General features: G+C 37.9%; 1 protein-coding gene across 10 annotated transcripts in view; it reads right to left on the bottom strand.

Annotated features, from left to right (window-relative positions):
* Nucleotides 1–6,922: 6,922 nt before the first annotated feature.
* The window catches only part of TRIP12 (thyroid hormone receptor interactor 12), a 78,919-nt gene continuing 59,312 nt past the window's right edge, over nt 6,923–26,529 (bottom strand). For 8 of the 10 annotated variants that reach the window (XM_039722428.1, XM_039722426.1, XM_039722433.1 and 5 more), the window contains 18 exons: nt 25,724–25,915; nt 24,914–25,065; nt 22,998–23,170; nt 22,504–22,577; nt 22,207–22,406; nt 21,291–21,418; nt 20,864–21,015; nt 20,265–20,407; nt 18,875–19,031; nt 17,800–17,898; nt 17,167–17,281; nt 16,740–16,894; nt 16,110–16,274; nt 14,782–14,946; nt 11,345–11,458; nt 10,492–10,586; nt 10,184–10,287; nt 6,923–9,126 (listed from right to left, as the gene is read on the bottom strand). In XM_039722428.1, the coding sequence (XP_039578362.1) occupies nt 8,930–9,126; nt 10,184–10,287; nt 10,492–10,586; nt 11,345–11,458; nt 14,782–14,946; nt 16,110–16,274; nt 16,740–16,894; nt 17,167–17,281; nt 17,800–17,898; nt 18,875–19,031; nt 20,265–20,407; nt 20,864–21,015; nt 21,291–21,418; nt 22,207–22,406; nt 22,504–22,577; nt 22,998–23,170; nt 24,914–25,065; nt 25,724–25,915 (2,580 nt within the window). In that variant the 3' untranslated portion in view covers nt 6,923–8,929. The remainder of the gene's footprint in view (nt 9,127–10,183; nt 10,288–10,491; nt 10,587–11,344; nt 11,459–14,781; nt 14,947–16,109; nt 16,275–16,739; nt 16,895–17,166; nt 17,282–17,799; nt 17,899–18,874; nt 19,032–20,264; nt 20,408–20,863; nt 21,016–21,290; nt 21,419–22,206; nt 22,407–22,503; nt 22,578–22,997; nt 23,171–24,913; nt 25,066–25,723; nt 25,916–26,529) is intronic. The other 2 variants (XM_039722431.1, XM_039722435.1) reach the window with 1 other exon arrangement.

The following is a 26,529-nucleotide window of genomic DNA, read 5'->3' as shown; positions in this document are numbered from 1 at the left end:
CACATTCAGCTTTACCACTTTTTGGTTTTTTGATTTGAAGTGTTTGTGTGTCTGTTACCTCAAAGAATATGCCCACAGGATTCTCCACAGCAGAGGCACACAGATTGAAGTCCCTCTTTTTGCTTAAGTAATGAGAAATCTAAGTCATAAAAATTTGATATGCTATCTCAAAGATACATATCAGGTTCTGTCAACATCTAGCACTTCTGGTGCGTGCAAGAGTTACAGGTGAGCTCTATAAGGCAATTCTGCATTAGGTGGAGCTCTAGAAATGAGGCTTTGGCTTTTGGGAGGATGGCTGGTTGGTTTTGCTGAAGACAGTGACAGGATCTTTAAAAATTGCTCCTTTCTTCAGCAATCATCACTTCTGAAATAACAAGTACATGTATAAAAACTGAAGGAATGACTTACTGACATTCGCAAGTTTACTGAAGAGAAAGATACTAAGTACTTATTACCAAAAAAAAAAGAGAGCACATTGCAGAAATAGGCTGTGTCATCCATTTAACAGCTTCAGCTCCATGCAGAGGTGCTGTAGCTCAGTCTTTCTGGAAAACAAGAACAGCAGCAGCACGGCCCATCCCCATGCTGTGTGCAGCCTGGAGAGCTGCAAATGCAGAGTTCCTAATCCCTGAGCCTCTGCAGGGGAAACACAGGCACTTCAACAAAGCTCCAACACGTGGAAAATGAGGCAAACTGTGGAGCAGTGCTTAACCTGAACTTTTCAGTAAACTTCATAAATGGCCCTGGCCAAGTAAGAAGAGTACATTGAACTGAGATTAATTTTACTATAAAAACTGAATGAGAGGTGCAGATTCACCCTTTGGAAGGCTGATTTGCTGATATGGTGTAAGGCAAAGAAAATATAGCCTGGATTTCTTAACACCTTCTAAAACTCTATGATGGCAGCATGAAGTATAAAAGATATTATTCTAATCTTCACATTAATTCAGGTGTGAAAGACATGCATTTTCTCAAATAGGTAGTTCTCCTAAAAGAAATAACAGAAAAAGCCTTATCACCATTGATAAATGCTTATATTAACAACTAACTGGAATTGCCTAATTCCATTTGTTAATTATTTAAAATCTAAAATTATTTTGATTAAATTTAATATTTTATTTTCTCACATAAGATTAAAAAGTAAATCTCTAGCAGCTGTTGATTTTTTGCTTCCATTTCCAGATTGGGTAACAGTTCTGAGACATTGTTCTTATAAGCATGTTCTGCTTGATGCTGTGCACAGAAAGGACAAGAAGACCTCTCCACTTTTTCTTACCATTAAAGCACAAGAGGAGGCAAAGTCAGGCACTACAGAAAAACAACCCATCATGAAGGGTATAATGAGATAATATCAACCATCACAACAAGCCACAAGAATCCACAGCAATTGTCATTTATCATGATCATTTCTGGGGCAAACATTATGACAAAGAAGCTTTTTAAAGATCTTTTAATTGCCTGAGGCAGACATGAGAATACATTCAAATGTGAGGTGAAGAACAGGAGAGGGAACAACAGTTCCTTCTCAGAGCACGGGAAGACAACACCTTTATATTTAATGTGGTGGAGGAAAGGGAGCTAAGAAATATACATGGAGAAAAGAGACTATTAACAGAGGCAAAGCTGCAGTCTGTGTGTCTGTCTCCTGAATGGGTATAAGCATCATTGCCTTTAGTAGCAACAAAAAAAAGAAAAACAAAAATGTCAGTTACATAATGGATCCACGACAGCCACTGAATGATGCATGTGGACAGGAGAGGACCTGCACAAAGCATCAGCGCATTCACCTGTGTGGATGCAAGAATCTATTTTTGAAGCCAGAGTGACAGGGAGGATGGGTGTATCTAAAAAAAGAAACAAAAAAACAAAAGGTAAATCTCTTGGAAGAATGATTAAAAGCCTTATTTTGGACTTAACAGATATGAAACATGTGGACATCAGTGCTAGTGCAGTTCAGTCAGAAATCGTCTGCTTCAGCACAGAAGGATAAAACCTTTAAATTTTTAGTATGAAGGAAGCAGCTGAATGTATTTTAGTGCAAGACTACTGAAAAATAAACTATGAGAGAAGAAAAAGAAGAAAGCAAGAGTGGGGACAGTAATTGTAACATATAATGCATGTAGCAAAAATACCAAGGATATGAGAAGATAAAAGTGAGCTATAGCTGTACAATATACAGCTGGTATTGCACAGCCTCTGGCCCTGCTCTAACAGTGCTTTCACAGTTCAGGAGCTGTAAAGCTTCAGCTGCCTACCTAATGCAACTTGTACATAATTCTGATTTTGCTTTTGGAAGAGGTGTGTAAGAGATCGGTGCTGCTAGGGCAGAGCAGGGGCTGCTGAGTTACAGGGTCACCTTTGCTAGGGCACAAAGCTCTGTGCTCCTCCTATGATATGCTGCCTGCACAGCTTTAGCTCCCATCTCTGCTTTTTCACTGTTGTTCTTCAGACAAATATTTTCCTATGAAACTTCATTAACAAAGATTGCTTGATGGATCCATAAATGCCTCTCACCAAATAACTGATACACAAGATGAAATCCTACTTGATTTGAACTAATTGGTAGTTTCTTGATATATCTTTTTCTGTTTATCTTGTCATAGACAAGCAGGATTTACACCAATTCAAAATCAGGCCTCCTGTTGAATTCTGCCAACAGCTTCCAACAATAGCAAACATCCCAAATATGACAGCTGGAATGTACAAGGGTCTCAACACTGGGCATAGGATCCTAAACAGCATCTTACTCTGTTCTTTTGCCCATACATTTCTTAGGATCAAGGCTTAATTAATCTGTAATTAACTGTACAGTGAGCTTTTGGTAGAAAATGTATTTTGCAGGTCTGTATCACTAAACTTTTGCACTAACACAGTAAAGCAGGAGGTGAGTGATGTAACATGATCATAAATAATCTTGAGCATTCCCATGGATATCCACAGCACTGCTGGTCACTCACCTATCAGTACTCATTTTTCAAACTTCACATGCAGGACAGAAGAAGAACTTTTCCCTATCCTGTCCATTTCACATTCCTAATTCCCATCTTTCCATTTTCAGGATGCTATTTTTCGCTAACACCTGTGGAAACTGCTCTTTCTAGAAACTCCTCTGTATGCAATTATGGCACCTCTCTATAAGTGCTGTCAAATCATGTTAACTACTTACTCCAGAAGAAATTGGAAATGACCAGGTGCTTGCTGGGGCAGGGATGAACATGGAGTCATAACAGTTTCTCATCACAGATAAGTGCCAATTCATTCAATATTAAAAACAGAAGAGGAAGCCAGAAAAAGTTTTGAGAATTGAAACCATTTTGAAAAGTAGAAGTAATTAAGGCCTGTAATTTTCAGCCAGTTGAAAAAGAGTGCTGATGTGGAGATTACCCATAATCTGCAGCTGAAACTAAGAGCCTTGTGTTTTCTACTTATTTTATCAGAAAATTTAGAAAACCTCTCTGCATATAAATTTCTCCCACGGAATTTATTTGAATTGATGGGACTGATGTAGCACAAACAATGCAAGGGTAAAATGCGTATCAATTTAGTTTGATGCTGTCATACAGCTCTGACTTGAAATTCTAAAGAGAACTCATTTTAGAACTGTGGTATGTTTTAGCAAAACAAACACATCCATTTGGATCTTAAAAAACCCACGGGGACTGCAAAATCTCCTCTGGGGATATGAAGCAAAGGAAATAATCCCTTCCCTTGATTCAGCAGCTGTGCTCCCATCACTGCAGTGTGTGATGCTGCTGCCTTCCCTGGCTGCCAGGGCACAGAGCTGACCAGGGCTCAGCCTTTCCAGCAGAGATGCTCTCTAGCCAGTTTCTCCCTTTCCCTCCCACTTCTGGTCCAGTAGAAGTGCCAGTACAGCTGGCCATAAATTGAAAATTACCACTCTTAGAACCCAATGTTACTAAAGACAGAATAATTTTGCTGCTTGATTAAGTTTTAAAATGACTTTTCCCCTTCTGGATAGCATTTATAGTTTTAGTGCCCCAGAACAAGAGCTGGTCCTTTGTCAAGAAATATCAAAACTCTGGGAAACCTTTCTGGATGGTTAGTAACATCAGTACTTCCAGAAAATTAAGCAGGCCAAGCTACAAAGCGAAGGCAATTTTTTTTTTTTTTTTTTTTTTTTCTGAGAAGCACAGCAAAAATACGGGAAACATTGTGGGGGGAAAAAGTAATCAGCTAGCAAATTTTTACTGTTTAGCCAATGTCTTGACAGTTTTGTACATTGCGGTAATAATCTGTAAAAAGGGCTGGAAGATGAAGCTGGGAAATAAAATGCCACCTCTTAGATTGGCTAACTATTTCTGGATCAGTGCTTGCATCACCCTGCCTGTCAAAAAGGCTTCAGCATGCAAGAAGTCCCAAGAACAGCCGAGCTGCAGTCAGACCAGGCCTATATTTAGCCTAGAACACCTTGGATAGCAGCTAAAAGAAGAGTAAAATATTTGGGAAATAGCTGTTGAGATGGGAAAACTGCATTACATCCATTTCCAGAGCAAGAACTTGCCTTGGCTTTCAGTGTGGAAGCTTACATTTTGCAAAGGGAAACCTCCTCCTTCCACACCCCTTCCTGTTCTGAGGCAAGAGGGCAGGGTGGTTGCTGTCCCACATTCTCCCTCAGATTATCTACTTCTGTCTTTTATGGGGGTTTAGGAATCATAATCCTGAAGTGAGGGGCAGGAAGGGAAACAGGACAGAGGCAGCCAAGACCAAAGGCACAGCACAAGTGCTGCTTTACTCCAACACACTGCTTCCAGCTTGAACTGCTCAGTGTTCTCCCTATGGGAAAATACCACAGGACTGGCAGTTCCTCCCCACTTTGTGAAGGGTGGGTGGGAGAGGGGCTTTCATGGCAGCTGTTGTGCCTTTTAGGGTAGTTTGGGTTTTTGAGTTTGTGTCTTGTAGCATTTTGTTCTCTGTTTTTCTCTTAGAACCAGCTTTCCAGCAGCTGCTGCCAAACTAGATCCAGAGCTATCAGGAACTTCAATCTAGTGCCTTGCAGATACTGGATGTATCTTAACCACTCTCCCCCACTTAGTTCTGCTTACAGCCTGAGATGTCACTAGCCCCAGATACACACAAAAAAGGAACATGCCCAGGATCCATTCCTCCCTCTGCCCCCAAAGCAGCTTCATACCTGATCAATACAGGCACATTCCAGTACCAGGAGACAAGAACACGGCATTTCTCTAGAGAACCAGTCATTCCTTCAGCCATGTGCTGTCACTCACAGGCAGCAGAGGATGCAATCTCTGCTGTACCAACAGGCACCAAGGTTCTGATCCAGCAGTGCCTGTGCAGCTTGTGCTGCTGCACTGGGCTGGGGTGACCACTCCTGCTCTTGGGGCAACCACCTACACTCACCTGAGGAAAGCTCCCAAAAACACAGCACAGGGGGAGATAAGGCACGCTGGGAACACAGGCTGGAAAGTTCCTGCAGGATCACAGGAAGAGTTCACATAGCACAGATGCTTTCCAATTCCAGCAATCAAGAGACCAGGAAGGGAAAGGAGAAAGCCAGGGCAAGCCCTGGCAAGGCTCACCTATTAGCAGATTATACCTCCCTTCGAATTCCAGCATTTCCAGAATCCATTTCAGCAAGGCTTTTCATTTTTCTCCATTCTGCCAACAACTTTAGCTATAGCAAACTTGTGGCTTGGGGGAAGCACATTCATATTGAACCCAGGGCATTCTCTCATGTCAGGCAGGCCCTTGTTTCCTGCCTCTGCAGAGTTCAGGCTGCTCAGAGCACAGGAACTGGCACTACTCATGTGAAGACAGGGGGGCCAAGGCCCAGAAATTCCACAGATGACCGACCTACCTCCATCAGGGGCCAGAAGAGAGGGCACAAGTGTTACAGGCATCTGGAATTTCACCAGTCCCTGCCCTTAGGCACCCATCTTCTTATCAGCTCAGTAAGGGAAAGGAGACAGAACAAAATAAAACACATGGTTGAGGGGAAAGAAGGAAGAATCTGGACAATTCAATTATGCAAGCAGTCTGCATATGGAAATTTGAGTATCTGATTAAGTTTGGCAGTGAGCATGGGGGACTTCACACATAATGGGAATTAATTCTTGTGCACCTTCCTAGAGAACACGAAGAACAACCGTAACTAATTCATGTCAGATGGGACTGATGCTAAAGTGTTCCCTAAACAAGATATTTTGGTAAAAAGCCAACAACAAAAAAATATTGCACAAGTTCAGTAGGAGCTATCTGTGCCTGTATGGCCCCTTCATCCACTACTAATTTTTTTGCTACTCTTGTTAACACAGAAGGACATTAAACTCATCCAAAACAGTAACTGGTGGTGTTACCTAAAACCAAGTGAACTCACATGCTAAAAAAAGCATCCATTTTAAAGATAAGACTTCTGATTGCACCTTTTATTATACCTTATAAAGGTATACAAAGTGCAGTACTACAATGACTACATACACCCATGGATTGATTTTAGTGAGCTTTTCCCTTAATCCAAAATTCCTGAAAACAAGAAATCCTTAAGATCTTGCACCACCCCTCCACTCATTCTGAACTACTCTTAGATACATGCATATGTGACTTCTCAGTTTATTCTTGTAATTTACTATCTTTACCTTTTAAGCCAGACTGCTTTTCTAATATGCTAAAAGCTGCCTTTGGTAGGAAAAAAGAAGTGTCACCCAATAGGGTTTCATTCACTTTTCAGGCAAACTAAAACCTTAGTCTGTGCTCAAAGTGACAGCCAGAACACATCACCACAGGTACTTGTTTTTCCCTTCCTTTTTTAACAGGCACCAACTTATTTTCCCACTGAAACAATTACACAAGCAGTTACACTATCAAATCTGAAAGCTCCTCAAAATTTCCAAGTCAATGAAAGCCAGATTCTAGAGGGAGACAACATGGGTAAAAAAAGTATCAATACACATGATATTTTAATACAAAATATTAGCTTTTTTCTTTTTTTTTACACAAGTCAGTTTTTTTAAAATATAGAACCTTAAAAAAATGAACAAATTGCTATCCACACACTATAAACACTTGTTTGTGCTCAGTTTGATCAAGTTATCAGAACAATTTAAACACCAGTCCATAGTTTAAACACTGCCTTGAAGTTGGATGCAAACTATGCCGCACTGCGCGCTACCATTATTGTATGTACAGGGTGAAGCGCCTTCGGTCGGGTTTAATACCGGAATAAAAAACTGTTCAGTTATCAGGTTCTTTGTGCAAGGATTTCACATTCTACTCATGCTCATGACAGGTCTGTATTACATTTCAGTGGCACTGGTCTGAGCAAGCACAGGTAATTCTGTGAATGTTCACCAGAAGAATGTCCGTTACATGTTCTGGAAGTAGGAGTTCTTCAGCTGGATAAAAGAAAACTTGTTAGTTTAGGGGAAATAACTAGCCTGATTAGCCAGAATTTAACAATTTCTAAGCACTGAAAGGAATTTTGATTTCTCAAAGTTGAATAAAAGTCATTAACTATCACATTTTCATAAAAATTACCTATGTTGCAGGTACATCTCAGGAATATTCATAATTGCCCGTTTTTTTAGAAAGCACAGAAAGGAAGAAACTCCCCTCAAAGTTGGAGGTCTTAAAAGGTCTTGTTTTAGTAGTAAATCATCCACAAGTTGCAGGTTGTTAGCCAAGTAGATTTAGGATGATTTACTTGCATTACAGTAATTTACACAATTGAACTTTAGGCATACAGTACAAAACTATGAACAAAAAGGTGAAGCAAACTTTTTTATTTATATTCAGGTAAAAACATTAACCTGATGAAGTAAATTATTGCAGATTTGAGAAATCAGCACATAAAACAGTTGGACAGAGCATTGCTTACAGGTGCTTTATCTGTGTCAAAAGACAAAGGCTGAACTGCTTGTTCCAAGCTAGCACTGGGGGGAAAGAAAAAAAAGAAGAAAAAAACCCTACAAAATTAGCCAGGAACTTAGATCAAGAACAGGAAAATTCTTTACTCAAACAGGGAATGAAACGACTAATTTGTCTTTTAAAAAACTTTACATCAATTCGAAATGCTTTGGGCCTTACCACAATACACGCTGGCCAGCCCAAGCTGTTGGACTTCAACTACATGAAAGAAATAATTCTTCCCTGCCTCCCTCACGAGGCCTTTGCTGCCTGAATCACTGTGTAAACAGCTCTGGAGCACTCTGGTAACGACTGTCGCCATTATATCCTACCACTACAGTAAAACTATGCTATAAGAAAGGTTCTACCTAGTTACAAAGGCTGAATTATATTGACAATATATATTTGATTTCAGTAAAATTTAAATTATCTTAATCAGAGAAAGAGGCATGGAGCAGTTAAATGCCCACGCTAACCAAAACATAACAATTGTTGAATGTTGCACACAAAAAGAACCAAGTGAATTGCACATCAGACAATACATGAGGATGGGTAAAATTAGAGGCAGGTGAGGGTACACAGAACTAGTCTACTAAACTAGATTTGTCAAATACATGGTGTATTTTAATTTCTGTACTTATGTACAAAAGTTGTCTTTGGAGGAAAAACTTCAGACTTAGCTAGATGGATACACACAGCCCAGTATTAAACTGCACAGCGACATTTATTGTTCCAGCCTGGAAAAACATCCCTTTTTAAATTTCACACAGCAAAGCAAGTTAAAAACTTCACTCATCAAATAAATGATAATTTAAACAAGAACTTGCTAAAGAAACCTTGTCACAACAACTTTTAGGGCCTGATCACTTTAAGTCCATAGGGGCTTTTAATGAATATCAACCAAGTGTCTTTGCTTATAATCTGCAAGCCGTTTTTCTACAACAAGAAGGCGTAACACGTTTCCTTGACTCAGGTGATATATTTAGAAAAGAATCATGAGTTTCTCTTTTGCTGTAACAGGCAGACATTGCATTTTTCATTGTGATCAGGAAAGATGGAATGACTGCTGCCCTTCTCTTGCAGCTATCAAGAGTTTTTCACGCATTATCTCAATAGTTGAATAGTCCGGCAATTTGAGATAGTTCACACAGGTCATTACTGAGGGTAAGAAATCATCGGGATTCTCTGTGGACTCAAATGTCTTCCGTACAATCGTCAGGGGAGGATTCAAACTTCGAAAACCTAGTAATGAGAAAAGACACTCAGAATAAGGCTGCCCCTCCTGAACACCCACAGCTGACTGCAGATATGCCCAGTGACAGAAGCACGCATCACAAAACTGACTGCCTGGACACCTTCAGTAAGTTCAGAATATGACTTTGTAAAGCTGCACAACAAGCTAAAAATACCTCAAATCCTGCCTGCAGATTCATCTTACAAGATTAATTTAAAACAAAGGAATAAGCTGCATGGATCTCCTTTTAATTGTGTTCTGTATGTGTAAAAATTCTATTCCAACCAGTATTTTTAAGTTTGTTGGCTTCATGCACATTTCTTAACAGGAATCATCTATGACTCTAGTACCTGATTCTTCTTACTTCAGCTATCATTTCTATACTCCTAAATACTCAATTGTGTCTGCACCATATGTCCACAGAAGAGCTCCCAAAATACACTAAGAAAAAAGAATAATCAAGTCTTTCCCCCAAATCCCAAAGAATGTAAATATTGGAACATATGCGGGAATGTTGTTTTGACCTGCAAAGCACTCAGTTGAGAATAGAGTAAAATGCATATTTTACAACAGTCTCTAGCAAAGACAGAAAATTTCTCTGTTTACTGCACTGCCTCCTACCTAAATGCTGAAATCAAAAGGGGGAGAAATTAAATAAGATTAATACTATCCTAAGTATTGTCTCCTTTCTGTAAAGGAGACTATTCTTTTCAGGTTACAATGCATCATATTGTTGCCATAACTTACTGTACCTCTAACCAAAAAATACAGTATTAGGACCTTTCAGTTTTATTTAAATTTTGAACTCTTTTTTGCCCTCTGACAGATTTTCTGGCAACAATTTAAACCTGAAGAGTGAACTGTAGGAAGTGTCATGAGATTAACACAAAGGTTATGAGAATTATACCTGACATCTGCCCAGCCACTTATGAAATTAGAAATGGAAACAGTATGAACCTCTCAAATACCTAAGTTAAGGTATTTCTTCCTATACTGAAATAAACATCAGAAATATATCAATAACAGTGATTTTAAGCACAGCAACATGCAATAAGGAAAACCTACCTCCTACAGGCAGTCTGGGGCTGCCTGTCACAAACTGAAGAAACAGTCTTTGCTGCTCACTATCAAAACTACTGAGAATTTCAAAGAGATACTTCACTGCTCGACTGAGGAGGGAAAAGAACAAAGAGAATATTATTTTGCTTATAATTAAAATAATTGCATCAAATTCATATTCATCACAGTATGAACATTTTCAAATGTCATATAATTCCTTTAGCTTGAAAAAACAATGTATAAAGATTATTTCAAGAAAGTATTTTCTACTGTTTTGGTTTTATGTTTGTTTAACAAGACAAACATGGTATTACCTGTCGTGCGTATAACCGTGATCAGGCCTGCAACATTCCATTAAAGTCTTTGCATCCCAAGTGTCTGTCTTGCTGCCACACAAGAGCTGCTCCAACTGTAAAATTAAACAAAGAGTAAATGTTCCTCTTTGCCTTGCAAAGCATCAGGAGCAGAGGAGTACCACAAAGACTTGGCTAACACATTGTTCCAAAGCGTGCTTTAATGTTTGTTCTTAAAGTCAGAAGTCTGAGTTTATAAAGGTAAAAAAAACCCCTCAAAGTACAGTCTTCAAATAGACTCCCTCAAGGAAGAATAAAACATTCTCTCTTCTCATCCAGAGAACCATAATTGTGACTCAATTCAGTCCACTTAAGAGTGTTGAGAATTTTACAAGGAAATTGATATGGTGGTGGTGAGACTAAAGCAAGACCAACTATCCTTGTTCTTTATCCCTCCATCTGAATCTCTTCTTACTGCTGAAGCCTTGCTAAAGAGCTGACTACTTGTTTTATTGTTCTAATAGAAGACCCAGATATTGTCCACAACTATCTACAGCTATTCAGAGGTACTGCAAAACAAGGAATTAGGGTACCCATACTCCATAGAGAAATGAAGTATGATACATAAATTAAAGCACTTCTCAGAAAAGATGGATACACACAATTTAATGAACATAATAAAAGCATTAAGTAAGTGACTACTGAACAGAGAAATCTTTAAGAGTTAAGTGTGGAATTTCAGGGACACTCAGTTTTACTAACTTGCATCAGAAATGCAATGTCAGACTGTCACAAATGGCCTGCACCCAGGTTAAGACTGCCCATACATGCAGATAAAGGTTATAAAAGCAGCAGCAAAAACACTTTCACCAACCTCCTCAGGATAGAAGTACTGAAGATGACTAAGGGGGAACACCGACTCAAATCCATCTCTGAAGGAGTCAAACTGTCTGGCCACACCTTCATTTAGTGCCCAGAATATAACCAACTGCAGGGAAAGAAAAAAAAAACAAAATGAAAAAAGCAATTTGAACAAAGGAAACATGCAGTGATCACTACTGTACAAAGAAGTACAACTGCAGAAGCCAAACTCCAGCAGCCCAGCCATATGCTCACTGGAGTTCCCACAGGGTGCACACTGATTCATGGAGCTGCTCTGCAGCATTGCCTCATTCTGCCTTAATTCATCATTTGCATTACCCTTAATATGAACTTTTGCAGAATTTAAACAACTAATTTGCCTTTTTAACAAAACAAACAGAACTCAGAATAGCTGGTTAAACTGAACCTATTTAACAGGGTAACATAAAGTAAATCTGAACATTCGTTATCTTTAGAAGCCTTACCTAGGTGTTCTCTCTCTACACCTCTTAAAATGCAGCACCTGAAGCAGAAATCCATAGGGCATCATTTGGCAATATTATCTTAATTTCCCCCATGGAAATATATGGATCCCTATTCTAATATTAAGTTTTACAAAAGCAACTCTAGCCCGTTTGATACATTAAGTAGCTTAATATTGTAAGAATACGTAGGGACAAAAGCAGTAACTTCATTTCAAGTTACTGGAACATGGTTCAGAATCATAATGCAAAACACAGTAAGACACTAATCTAGACCTTTTGAGTGTAATTTTTCTGCTTTGTTTTGTTTTTATCTCTAGTTACCCCCTCAACATTAAAGTAACTTCCAAAGTGGACAGCACATATTGAAACAACAATCAGAGCGGGAAAAGAAGGTCATATGACACAAATGAGATCAGAGTTCTTTTAAATAAATCTCCTGCAGCCAGTATTTCTCCACTAAATTAAGTTATTTTACAGAGCAGACTGCAGGCCAAGTTCACATGCTTTTGTCAGTCAGTGCTATTTGCTGATTACACTTGCCCTGGATATCCTCAACACCAGCAGCAAACAAGGGCTGGTCACAAAATATGTGCTGTCAACACTGAACTACTAGTTTAAAAAGTGTTAAAAGCTCTGGCCTGTGGTGCTGATTAAAGTCCTCTATGGATGCATCCCAACAGGATTAAAAAGTTCATCGATCCTGCTGCAGTCCTGAAGCAAGTGTGTCACCCTATCCCAGTAACTGAAGAGTTACTGCTTCCAGAGAGCTCTCAGGATACAAAAGCTCATTAGGATCTGCTGGTAAGTTTTCCAATAGAAGAGTCAGGCATTGAGTTTCATGTGAGATACACTGCACTACTTTCACAAACCAGTCTTAATACTGAAGAGAATGGCAGCAAGCACCAGCAGCACAAAAAACTCTTCTGCAACATGGAATATTCTAACAGCAGAGCTGCTTACCTACAATTGTGATTAATTTTTATGATCAAGAGCCTGTGGCATAATTAAGCTGCACTGCATTCTTGCAGATTCAATGAAAAGATCAAATTGCTAGACAAAAATCTACACTACTGAAACTTTTTGTTCACAAATTTAGAACAAGCAAGGTGGCCTCTTTATAATACAGGGGAGAAGACTCAAAAAAAAAAGAGAATACAGTCTTTCACTATAGTGGTAATTGAAGCAGTTCTACTTTCTGATAAAGGCAGCTCCTGTGGGAACTGTCCTTGGGGGAAAACAGGGAGGCAGAGGGAAGAGTGAAATGATAGCAGAAGAGGCACAAAAAGCAACATTAGGATATTCCAGCTTTATAGACTACTTTTCATGTTAATCCTCACACAAGATTTTAATGAAAATGACATGTTCAAGAGCAGGGCAGCTAACCCACAGGATGTTATACAGGCCAGGTGAGCAATTAAATATATTGTTTCTAAAATGCAATTAATGATACTTGTGATGGCGAGCACACTAATTTTCCCCCTAAAATATTTTCTATTTCTTTCACATCACGTCTATAAAGCTATAAAGACAAAGGGAGGAAACCTGCACAGAGATCCTTTAAGAAAATAAAAGTTCCAAAAGCTTTTAGTAGGAGGAGAAAGTTTTCTGTTGTAATCTCCTTTTCCTTTACAAAGACAGAAGCCTGCAGCAGGACAACTACAGGACATCTGAGCCATCTGTAAGCCTTTCTCAGAGTATCAGATCTCTCATACAAGTTACTTAGGGAAGAAAAAAAAAATCCCACCGCAAACTATGGAAATCAGCCTGGAGTGCTTAAATGCAACATTACTCAGTAAATGGAGACTGCCAATTCTGTTTCTAATAAACTCTGGAAGTTTGTATTGCTCCTCTGTTAGGTCTGCAAAGAGCTTTAAATCCAAATATATTTAATTCCGTAAGTGATTCTTGACTAGCAGAATTTACTTTTAACAAATAAATGCATGAGAAGTGGACAGGTAACAGTTTGAAACTATAAGGTAAATAGAAACTGCTCAGTATTCACTTGTAAGGATTACAGGACAGCTTTACTAAATTTCTCAGCTGATAGGCAGGAAGTTACATGACCCTTATTGAATTGTTTCTACTAAAACATCAGATATGTTTCTTATCAGTGCTTCAAAGCTTAACAGAGTGAAACTGGCAGAACCCTAACCTGCCAGGAAATGCATTATTTAGTAACTGGAACACAGTGATCCTCCCCTCCATCCCACCCACAACTTCATGTGATAATACTGCATTCTTCCCATCTTCCCTCATCTCTTTTCCAGGCTGTTTTTAACCAATTCCCTTGATCACTTCCTTCAACAGAAACAGCTTCCTACCTTTGTTTAGCAATGTCAACCTTCTGTTTTTCTATGTCCCTTTTGCCATAGGAATGAATCAATACACAGGTGTACTGTCAATTTATTCTGGAAATATTTTGTTATCTTTTCCTTATTTATTCTTTTTAGGGTTTAGGGTTCTTTAACATGTTTGGGGTTCTTTGGTTGACTGGCTCAGTTTTCCTTGGGATTTTTTTTTTTGTTTGGTTTTGGCTTTTTGGGCAAAAAAAAATGCTTTATTTTTGACTCACAACTGATGTTTTTGTAAGACTGAGCCCAAAAAAATTACACTACTATTACAGCAGTTTAAAGGCCACTGGGATGCTAGATCACTATTACTAAAAAATTGATTATCATAACTACTTACAATGAATCCACTTAAATTACTGTTTCTCCAAAAAGCCAAACTTCTGACTACTTCATCACATATAAACCAGGTTTCTTGTACTACACAATTTTCAAGTCAGGTGCAATTAGGTTCTAACAGTTTTACTGGAGTAATAAACTAGTACAGAAGAGAAGTTATAAGTAGGAAAATTACTGTCATGCTTAGTTTATGAGAATGAACTGAAACATATATGGAAACAAACTACCTGGGAGCATGAAAAAAAGCAAATTTTAGTCATAGGTCTGCTTTTACATACTCTGAGATACTCCTCTAAATTGTGGATAGTGACCGGTGTATCTTTTCCCCCCTTTTTCAGCTCTATGTTGGGAAACCCAGGAAGTGTGAAGTCCAGCCCCAGATCTTCCACTGAGCAGCCATTCATAGTCAGAGCCTCCAATGCATACTGTAGACTTTCTTTGGTCTAAAAAATTGGAAGTGAAAACCAATGAGAACAATTAATTCAAATAAACTTATCCAGAAGTTTTGACTTCTAAAGCAGCTTTGACTAATCAGACATTTCTGTAAGAGCATGACCATTAAAACTGTTGCAGCTCTCCTGGAGTTTTCATACATAACAGTAAACCAAGAGAAATCAGATAAACAAGCTTAATGGACAAACTGGAAAGATCACAGGAGTACACTTTTTTCTAGCAATTTTGGAATTACTTAACATGCCAGAAGACAAACTAGCTAGAAAATACTACTGCAAGAAAAAGAAATGTGAAATATGCTACAGCACAGAGGCTGTTTTTTCCTTATATTTGGCATGCATACTGACATTTTTCAGCTTTCATCCACCAGGTTTCAGATTTTTCCAATTCTTGGGAAATTAAAAGCCATGACCAAGGAGAGAGAGTGAGACAATGAGGCAAAGAGGAACAAAGACCCACAAACTTGTAGTAATTTCAATAGTAATAAATCAGACAGATGTATTAAGAGTATAAATTAGGTTATTACTTCCTGCCATCTATTAATACTGGATGCTAGAAAAACCATGTGTGCCAAAGACCTTTTACCAGGAGTGCCAGAGTGAACTGTGGTATTTTCAGCTAAGAGTAATATTAACTACTCTTATTGAGAAATTAATGTATATCTGAAAGAACCTGTATGCTCATGCATGCTGACAGTTCACCTCAGTTCTGCATACAGCTCTTCAGTGAAAAAAAATCCTACATAAAAGGTACTTCTATGAAACATGGAATTTTGATTAAACCAACTAGTAAAAAAGCCGAGCTTTTGACTGTTCAAGTAGCAAGGATGGATTTTTTCCACCGATATTTAGTCTTTTTAAAGTGAACCAAAAGAGAAGTTAGGCAAACATCTGGCAGTTTTAGGCATTTCTAGGATTGTGTTTAATCGCACAGAAGAATCTCATAATGAATTTCTCATGCTAGACTTGACAAAAAGACTTTTATAATTATTAGCCGCTGATCTAATAACATTAAAACTACTCTGTGTGAGCACAAAGCAATTATCACTATTACAATCAGTTTCAAGCCCTATGATACATGCTGAATTACTGCTATTTCATAGAATTCAAATGTGCAAAGATGCACTCTTCCATTCTTAGGCTTATTTTCCCACCTGAGTTTTATCTTGTTCAAGTCTTTTCTTTTGTCTTACAATATCTTCAAGGTGATATATTGATTTGGCTACTACTGGATCAATACTGAACAAGTCATGTGATGTCAAGGAAGTTTCCTGTCGTAGCATCCACTTATAAAAAGGAAGTCCAAGAGGAAGATCCACCTGGAAAGCAAAGCACTGAACTGTTTAGTACTGAACTGTCTTCCAAAAGTATCTTTTACTACTTCATCTCTTGACCAGATCTACAATACTATCTCATAGTTCTGGCACACACCAAAGCATGTCCTCATGTGTTTGCCTCAGAAATTTACAGTCAAAAATCCCAAGTGACTGCCTACTGGCTATACATTAAAGCAATCAGCAGCTGGTGTAACAATGAGCCCAAAACATTCTTGAAAGACTGGAAAGATTGCAACACATAGCTAATAGCTTTTCCTTTCCTCTCCATGGTCTCAAAAGCCACTGTAAAGATCTTCCAACATGTATTACCCTTTTCCCCCACAAAACTTCACTGACTTCTGGAGCTGAAAGTAATACCATGTAACTCTTAATGCTTTTATCCCTCAACAGTCAGAACTAGTATTTTTATGTGACCCCTTCAGAACAGGTTTTCTATTCCATTCTCACCAGTCTGAAGTCCATGATTGCCTTGGCCATTAGTTTTCCCAGAAAGCGGAACTTCATTTTGACTTTTGCAATGTGAGCTGGCTTGGCTGTTCTACCAAAAGGAAGTGCAAAAAGGCCTTGAAGGTTATGAATGTACTTGGTACCCTCCTGGCTTCCTGTTGAGGAAGAAAGAAGGAAAAGAGTTCAGTATTTACTCTACTAGTTTCTTTCAAGATGCAAGTGGCATTCAGATAAGCTAAACCTAAGCTTCTCACTTAAAAAAAAAAAAAAATCAAACCAAACAAAATACAAAAACTCCAACAAAACCCACACTATGATCAGGCATATTATCTGACCACAAACTGAGGTGCTCTTTACATAACTGAAGTCAACTTAGATTCAATTCAATATTCATCAATATTTATAGATTAGGTAGTAGAGCAATTACCTTTTGGATTGGCTAAAGTCACTTCTTCTCCCCTCCAAAGGCCTAAGTCTGCTCTCTGTAGTTCCTGAGATACAAGTGCATAGAACTCTAGTGTAGGGCCTAGACCTGTGCCAACCTTCAGGGGAGGAAGGGTGAGGGGAGAGACAGGGAATGAGATAGATAAGTCCATTAGGTCAGTTTGAATATAAAAATCTTTACTTAGTCTGAGAAATACATTATTTGCTATAAAAAAGACTACATGGCATAAAGTATCTAGGGAACTTAACTACAGAAACATTCACATGACAGAGGCAACCTGGAAAGACCACATACCAGAGGAAGTAACAATGCAGTAAAAAGCATTAACCACCTAATGCTCTTATATAGAGAACACACACATAGTTTGCTCAAGAGTTAGAAAACAGATGAGCTCTGCTGACTACAATTGATTACGAAATTTAGATCAGAAAAACCTTTGCCTAGCAACTAAAAATCACAACCAAGTGGATTAGGGATAATTAAAGGATAAAATTCTTTAGCACCAGCAACATGAAAGACAAAGGGTCTGACCAAGCCATTTTAAGAAAGCTGTAGCTATTTTGTATTAATCTTCAGTAAAAAGGGGATAAATTAGACTGCAGTGGTATTACTTACTTCATTCTCATACTGGATTTCCAACATGGCTCTTGAACTGCCTAGATCCTGCATCACAGATTCTGCCTGTTTCAACAGCTCATCTCTGTTCACAGTGCGCTACATTAGAGAAGTTTTATGTAGTGAAATTATGGCTTTAAGTTCCAGCTCCCAAGGCAGTTACAACAGGTAAAAATCAGTCATGCACATTTTCCACCCCATGCCAATAGTTCCACAGTTCGGTTCAACAATTTTTAAGCTTATGCTTTCATATAACTCTTGCTTCTATATGAAAACTGTTTAGAATGAATGTGTTCAACATAAAGTGAAAAAACAATGCCTTACACTTACATCAATATAACTAATAGGTACTTTTCTCGTCAAGAATATGGCAATAGAACCATGATACAGCAAAGTGTTATCATGTGACATTAAATACCTCAACATGTAGAGAATGTAATATGTAGAGAAGAAAATAGAGTAAAGATACTGAGACCCAAACAAAAACCTCAACAGCACTGGGATTCCTACATGTGGGCAGCTAAATTCTTTTGAACTTAATTCTTGTGTCTCCTGCTGCTTATCTCCACAGGAATTTGCGATCATATAGTATGTATAGCAGATATCATTTTAAGATAACGTATCTCCAGATTCAAGACAGACATCCCTCAAAGACTCCCTCAAATTTAACACGATCACAGCATACTTTTATTATGTTGTGACAGGTAATTTACCTTCCCCAAATACAAGGACAGTATTTCTGTATATTAAGGGTCTAAATCTCATTACTTGAATTCTTCTGAGAATCAAGCAAAACAGAGGTCCAGAAGCCAGTATGTGGAAATATCATTAATGCTGTCTGAAACTGTCTGTTCACTGCTGGAATTATGTCAGGCTGCTCCTCCTGCCCTCATGCGGCCAGCACGGAGAAGACACTGCGCCTTCTGCTGGGAGACTGCAGGAACAAACCCACCTCCCCTTCCCTATACCACCAAAACATCAACTTCTACAAATAAGCCTTGCTCACAATTATATTCTTAAAGACAATATAAAAATAAATAGATCCTTGATTCCATTTTCAAGAAGATGTACTCACTTTTTTCCTGTCCAGCCGTGGTGCCACTCTGCTATCCTGAGAATCCGACTGATTGATTTCTGGATTAGTGTCCAGTAGCCTCTGCATGGCTCGATCACGATCAAAGGCCGTTACATAAAACAGCATTTGGCGGGTATCAAATGGAAAGAAAAATGGGCTGTGAAGAGCATTAGATTAGTCAGCTGTGTTCCAAACAGCATCTCAGACTAGCATTTGGTTTAAAACACAACAGAAATGTAGTATATCCACAAGTGGTTTATTATACTCTGTGGTGAAAGCAGCCTCCAAAGCATGCTGAAGTTTTAGTTAAAATGCTGAGGAGCAGGAGTTTTGAGGAATGCAATATATGAAGGTGACTAAAAATTCCAGAATCTTTTGACTCCTCTTGAAAAGTAACTCACAATACTCGAATGCCTTGGCTGTGCATATTTTAAATCAGAAAATAAAATTCCTTGTTCACTACTGCTCTACAATTAATAAATCCAACAGATCAAAGACTTAAGCTCACGCTCCCATATTTGGCAGCAGAAAGACATGAGAACCTGCCTAGAGCAGCATGACTATTCTACCTTCCACCATTTGCAAAAAGTAGTCTAAATAATCTGTGAAAGACTCCCAGAGAAACTTCTTGTTTTAATTTATCACTTCCGCTATTCTCAAAGGCATGTGTATGTTAACAGTTTTGTCCTCCATAGGCCTTAAGTGGAAAGGCAGTTTTACTGAACAAATAATGCTACAGATGTTTAAGAATATACATTCATGCTCATCATCTTACCTGGAACATTTATGAGATCTTATTTTTAAAATGAAAAGCCAAAGTTTCTCTGAGTATGTATTCCACAGTCATCAACAATATTGCTGCAATTAACGTGCTTGAAAAACCCAAGAATGTCAACTCTAATTTCTCATTCTTTCAAGTGCAAGAACTTGACAGCCTGTACTCTGTATCAAGATACTACAAAGTACCATGTATATAGCTTCATTAAATTATTTTGATTCTTTTATCAGTATTCTTCATGAACATATCTTCCTTTGTATCATACTGTATGTGCAGAGATAAATACAGTGATACGGTAAGAACGTTATTGAGCAGTTTATCAGGAGAAAAAATATCACATCACTAATCAAAATTTCAGTGAAAAAACCTTCAGATTGCTCAGCAATTCCTGTAAGAAGTGGTCCAAATTCTGCACATCATCTACCTCTCTGAATGTGATTAAAACTGTGCAATGTAGGTGTAAACATCCATGCCACTATGTAACTTGGCAAGACAAGACTTCAGTGACTGCATTTTGCACTCTGAAGTCCTGTAAGGATGATGCACTGTGCTGCCCAGGTAAGATTCCTATTTAACTGGAATTAGAGACACTACACAGCAAATTGCTCATACCATGTTTTTCCAAGTTCTGTCAGCCAAGTCGGGATGTTTCCTGTCATAATTACCAAAGGATCCTGAAGCTGCCTGTTTGCCTTTGCTGTCAGTTTACTGTTGATAAACTCTGAGGTTGGAATTATCTCCTTGCAGACTGCATTCTGTGTTAAATAAAAGCAATGTATTTCTAGTTAGAGAAATGCTGAAAGAAATAGCAAGTCTTTGTTAGAAAAGATTTGTAATGCTTCTAATTTGCTTAGCATGGAAAGTAAAACAATTTTCACTGCAGTTTTGTTCATCCAGAGTTTCAGACGTGAAAGAAGGACTGAGTAGATGTTCACTTCCAATCTCCTTTTCAGGAATAATGATGGTCTTTGAACTTAAAGGGCAAAGCATGGATATTGTGTTCAAACCAGTATAAAGAAAATATGACAGACTAAGAATTTACAGCCTTCATCTTCTCAGAAGTCAGACAAACATGTAGGAGAAGATGGCAGTATTTGCATTTGTCTGTTTTCTTGAGGGGCAGTGGAGAGGCAGGAAAGGTTATTTAAAATGTTACAGATGGTTCTGTCCTGAACCAAGTAGCAAAGTGATGTAAAAAGTGTTCTACTCACATCATACAAGTAATACCAGTATCGACTGATAGCATGTAGCACTCTCAAAAGAAGAATAACATCTAATGAGGGGTCTTCAAATGTTATATTTTCAGGTGGAGTAGATATGAGGTAAATTTCCAGAGGATTTAACACCGAAGGGCATACACCATCTGGCAGGAAAAAACAACATCTTAGTAAAACAATTCAATTAGAATTTTTCCCAAGATTTAATTATGAGGAGCCTAGACAGTATTAGTCATGGCATTCGCTTAACTGCAACAGTTCAGGTAAACAACTCAGTAAATATCTTACTTTTAATATACAGCTAAAAATATATGCTTACAATTTTTATACTATGTCTGCTTTAAAAGAAACACTATAGTGACAGTAAACATTGTGAAAGTTCTGAGAGGAAATCTAATATATAGCAAGGCACCACACTCACCATGCCACAACTCATCATGTTTTTTAGAATTTCTAGGGGAGGTTTTTGTGGGAGCAGTTTGTGCTCTTCCTCTTTTACCCCCAACACAGTCCTTATTACCATCTTCATCCTCTCGCACAGGTTTGTACCTAAAAAGTGAACAAAAGTTAAAAATATGTTTTAAAATGCTAACTTACAGGGAAATAAAAGCACTTTTAAAGGTGTTAGTTCTCAGATTTCCAGAACTTTGAATGACAGTTAAAAGCAGAAAGACAAGAACACTGCACTAGCATATGATCCAGCCTCTGAAACAAGTATTTTACAGGGGAGAAAAAATAGGGACCCTTCGGCTCCATGAACTGGAAGGAGAGAAGGTGAATGTATAAACAAAACCCAAAGTGTTTGAGGTGAAACTTAGGTTAGGATTTGGCATTTTTTGGTTGCATTTTTATGCATTTTTATTTGTTTGCTTTTTTTCTTTAGCACATTTAAATGTTCAAAAGAAAGACTGCTGAACATTCAGATGTTCAGCATAGTCATGTGTCAATGTTTCTTGCAAAGTATGGCCACAGAACACATTCATCTTCACAGCAATTAACTGGAAAAATTAGTATGAAGTCAACTATTAGTTGAATACTGCACATTCTCTACTGTTTGTGGTTACTTATCTAAATCAGAATGGCTCCTCCCCATCTAGCAGGTGTCATTTTAAATTCCCCATTTCTTGTTCGCCAGCTTTACTCAGGAGCTAGAAAGAGCATCAGGAGCTGGCAAGGAATTCTTCCTAAGTTTTAAGTATCTCAAGCACATCAAGAAATTCAAAGCTCCACGTTTTTCAAAGGGATAAAAAAGACAAGACAGCTATATTCCAATTTCTTGGTGTATATACATTTAGTAAACTGCAGAAGTTATTCCTGGGTCTCTCTAGGCAGCTTACCAAATGGTGTGCGTTTTTGTCCAAATCCCAGCTCTTCCCAGTGGGTTGCTTTCATCATCTGTGGACTCCCTCTCTTCCTCAGCTTGTAAACTGTACTGCCTCACTGCTTGGTACACAGTCATATTGTATGGCAGCAAGTGATCTCCAATGTAAAACTGCAATCTATGTCTCACATTCCCTGAATTTAAGAATTGAGCAGCCTGAATAAAGAGAACAACCATACAAGTTAGGAAACTTGTTGCATAGCTTTTCTTTAAGGGCCTCCCCACACTGTACCCTCCCTGTGCAAAAGCTTACCAAAGATTCATCTATTTCTTCATCTGACCCATCATCATCACTATCTTCATCATCTTCTCTAACTCTTCCATAGCCTGAGGCAAGAGAGAAGACATCCTCATTCGCTTTTTTTCATGAAAAGGTATCAATGCTTTGTACTTTGACTGTTATTCTAAGATGGTCCCAAAATGTATCAGTTAAGAACAGTAAGATTCAGAACTGCTAGAACAAATTTCAGTATCAACACCTGGCATCAAAACTGCCAAGCTACAGCCAGTGTAAACAGCAATACTTCTGATAGTATTTTGACTGAACTGTTTACCACAGGAAACAGTTTGTCCCAGAAAAGGAAGATTCTCTACAGCTTCAATCTTCTCCCTTGTGAGCAAGGTATCTTCATAGGTACCCTTTCATTTGTCTTCAGCATAATCCTCACAAGGTTTTACAGACTCTACACTGACAGCAGGAACTATTCCAAACAGGAAAATGCAAGTGACTGTGTAATAAATAAATACCTCTAACTACAAGGTATCTTTCAATGGCTTGTACCAAAGCCAGAGGATCAATCTTCACAGGTCCACCTTTCCACTGTTTCACATTAGCACAGTCTGGATGTCTTTGCAGTTGGCATTTTAATTGATGTGTATTGAAGAATTTTAAAGCTTGGGATCCTCTGTTAAGAGAAAAACTCAAAATAATTTGTGAAAAAAGTTGCTACACAAAGAATCTAATAACCATAATTGCACTAAAAATGCAGCAAAATAGGCTGATACATGCATTTACAATTTTACTTGTTCAGAGTATTATTTGTCAGACTATTTTTCTAAAAATAAGCTAATAGGGTTTGGAGAAAAAGTTTTCTTCTACAAGAACAGCAGAAGCCAGAAGCTGAACAAAATCTGGAAGCTACATGAATTGAGAGAAAGCCCAGCCTGAAGTCTGATTACAATATGGCCTATACTGACCATCTCTGAAATCTGAAGTACTTCAGTGGTCAGCTGATGGCACAGGAGATTTAGAGGTGTGTTTATGTGCAGAGCAACAAGGATCAGAAACAGGCATGGAAAATGTGAGTATTCATTAAAATGGATTTTTTTTCAATAAGGACCCAAAGAGAAAACCTGAAATCTCATCTGTTTTTCTCTTGCCAAGAATACTTTATACATACATTCCACCTCACCAAACTATCAATACTCAAGCTAGCTGGTTTTATACAACAAGCCTCTTATCTTGGGCTGCTTCTATTTCCAGGTGCTAGTAAAAGACTACCAAAACTTAATGCTTCAAAATCCTCATTGACATAATCCACAGTAAAACTTGCAGTCAAACAATGCTACAGCACTCTGGCTTCTTGTGTTTTATTTTCTATGAAAAACAGCAGGATTTTGCTTCTATGATTAGCAGCTTTTTAATTTTGGTAGTTATCCCATTTTTTACAAAAGTAATATACATACAGAAACATTCTGAGAATACAGAGCACATACTATTTGCCAAAGCCAGTATAGAGACACTAATTTCTTCTAATAAGAAATCTGTGTGCTGCATTAATTCCCACTGATTTTAAGTTTCACAAAATACAAGTACTGAATTTTAATGTTAGATTAATGCTATAGTGTGAGGCTCCAATACATCAAATTGAATGGATGTTGTGTCACCAATAATGAAAAAAACCTCTCCACACTACCATACTACCTGAGACATAGAAGACCTTTGGCATTTCTAACTTTAAAGAAGAGTTTTCAAAAATTCATTTTCAATGCTCCTCCTCTCATGCTGAGCTTTTAGCCAGCACCAAAATATACTTTCAAAACTTATGCACAACTGTACTAAAATAAATTCACTGTTATATAATAAATAAAAACTAGTCTTGATTTAGTGAAGTATAGAAAAGACCTTGTAGAAACAGGTCTTTATTCATTCAGATTTGTTACTTAAAAAACAACTACCAAGCTGGATTCCAAATTTATTCTCTATCTTAAGACTCAGGGTAGGCCTACAGCTATTTTAAACTCTATTCACAGCCAAGACTTATCACCTAATCCACTATCATGCTAGAGAACAGAACCTAGATGAATAACAAAGTTGAGCACTGTAATACACTCTCTGCAATTTAATTACTCTGCTAAAAAACATCAGTGTCCAAAAAACAGATTGTCTCTTTCCAGTGTTTGTTATGTGGGGATAAGGAAGACATTTGTATTTGTAAAGGGTAAATTTTGAGATTGCATTTAAAGTTTATCTATCACCACCAATTTAAGTGAGATAAAAAAACAACTGTGTCATTGCTTTTGTCTTTAACAGGGTCAGAGGTTTCCATTATCTTCTCTTGTAATTGTATTTCTACTTGTACTTGTCCTTTTAGTGTTGTTTGAAACAAGTTTTAGAAAACAAAAGCATCCAACAAAACTGTTACCTGAGCATTAATCCTTACCTGCTCCCTGTTCCATTTCCACTAGGGAAGTCATGCACTTTAACAGGAAACTGTTCCATCTGACTGAGGCAGTTGTTCATTTTATGGACTAATGCCAACAAAGGTGCGTTTTCTAATGGCTCTAATCTTCCAAGGGGCTCTTCTCCAGGAAGCTGAAATATAGATCAGTTTTTAGTTACCTGCTTGAATTAAAACATCCTAAACAATTTATACCATAAATTAAGAATCCCTGCTCTCACTGAAAATAGCAGCAGTATCAGGATGAGTAAGTGACAGAAGTTTATGAAAGACCTGTTTCAAAGAATGAACTCTTCTCTCCTGGTTTCAACTGAATAGCCCAACAGTATTTAAGCATTCACCCTTAACTATGAACAAGCTTTTTGGAAGTTTTAGTTATCTGCTTTCCTCTCTTCCACTTCAAATTTCATCCTTTAAAAACAGAACACTAGTTTATTGCAGTATTTAGTCCCAAGTGATAATATTACTATGCAAATTCTTTCCATAATAACTTCATAAAAGAGAAATAACTTTTAAGTTGTTCAAGATTCAGACAATTGGGCATTTTGGCATTTTTTCCACTGTTGTGTGGAACTTTCTGTAATTACAGGTTGCTCAAAAAAGTTCATGACCTACAAAGACACTGAACAAAGTGGAAGTTGCAGTGTTATACAACTTAGATATAAACAAAACATTCTTTCTGTATTCCACCTTTAAGATAGGTCAACAGAACCTTTCAGATGGTTTTCTGAGAAAGAAAATTTGAGAGAAAAAACAACTAAGAATGCCAAAAAAATAAACAAGAAAACTTACTGGAGAAGAAAAAAATACATGAAGAAATCTTTTCAATCTGATATCCCTGCTAACAGCATCTTTTTCACTTTTAGATGTCAAATAGAGCAGCAGTTGTTTAACAAACCCACTATGCTGGATTTCAAATGAGGAGACGTCAGATTCCGAGACAATGCTACGGATTTCTACAAGGCACTCTGTTCCACCATCCACCTGAAAAATATGAAGAGTGTTTTACTACCCACGTATTACAGGCTTCAGGAAATGCTAGCTTCCTTTCTACTGCATGGAACAGCTCTAAAGGGCGGGGGGAAAAAAGGGAAGTCTGGAATGTAGAGTAACTCAATACAAGCTGCAATGAAGGACAAGTAATCTGAGGATAAGCATGTCTCTGTTCAAGGGGAGACATTACTGGCAACATCTACATTTTCTCTACTTTGAGAGAAACACAAGGTCTCATTTCCATCTTATGCAAGGTAAAGATAAGCTCCAAGCAGGGGCTTTCTGTTTGGAAAAAAAACCACACTAACAAAACCCTTACAACTCAGATTGCTGTATGTTTTATGTGACATCTGAGTGGGAGAGAGGAGGTGGGAAAGTTTCATATTTTAACGATTGCTCAGATCAAAGCACAGAACACAGCTCAGCTCTTGTACTGGTTTACAAGTTAGATGTTTGGACCACCTATCAAGGACCGCTGAAAAAAAGAACTGTCTAAAAAACAAGGCTGAAGTTCTTGACATGCTACCACATTTACCCCAATCTGTATTTCTTCTATCATTTTAACAAAATGCTGCTTCCCTCTCCTTCTCCCTCCAGTCTACAAA

The sequence above is a fragment of the Passer montanus genome, unplaced genomic scaffold (assembly GCF_014805655.1).
Source record: "Passer montanus isolate IOZ18808 unplaced genomic scaffold, ASM1480565v1 scaffold48, whole genome shotgun sequence".
Classification (NCBI taxonomy): Eukaryota; Metazoa; Chordata; class Aves; order Passeriformes; family Passeridae; genus Passer; species Passer montanus.
Note: the sequence above shows the minus strand (reverse complement) of the source record. Positions and strands in the feature narration are given on the sequence as shown.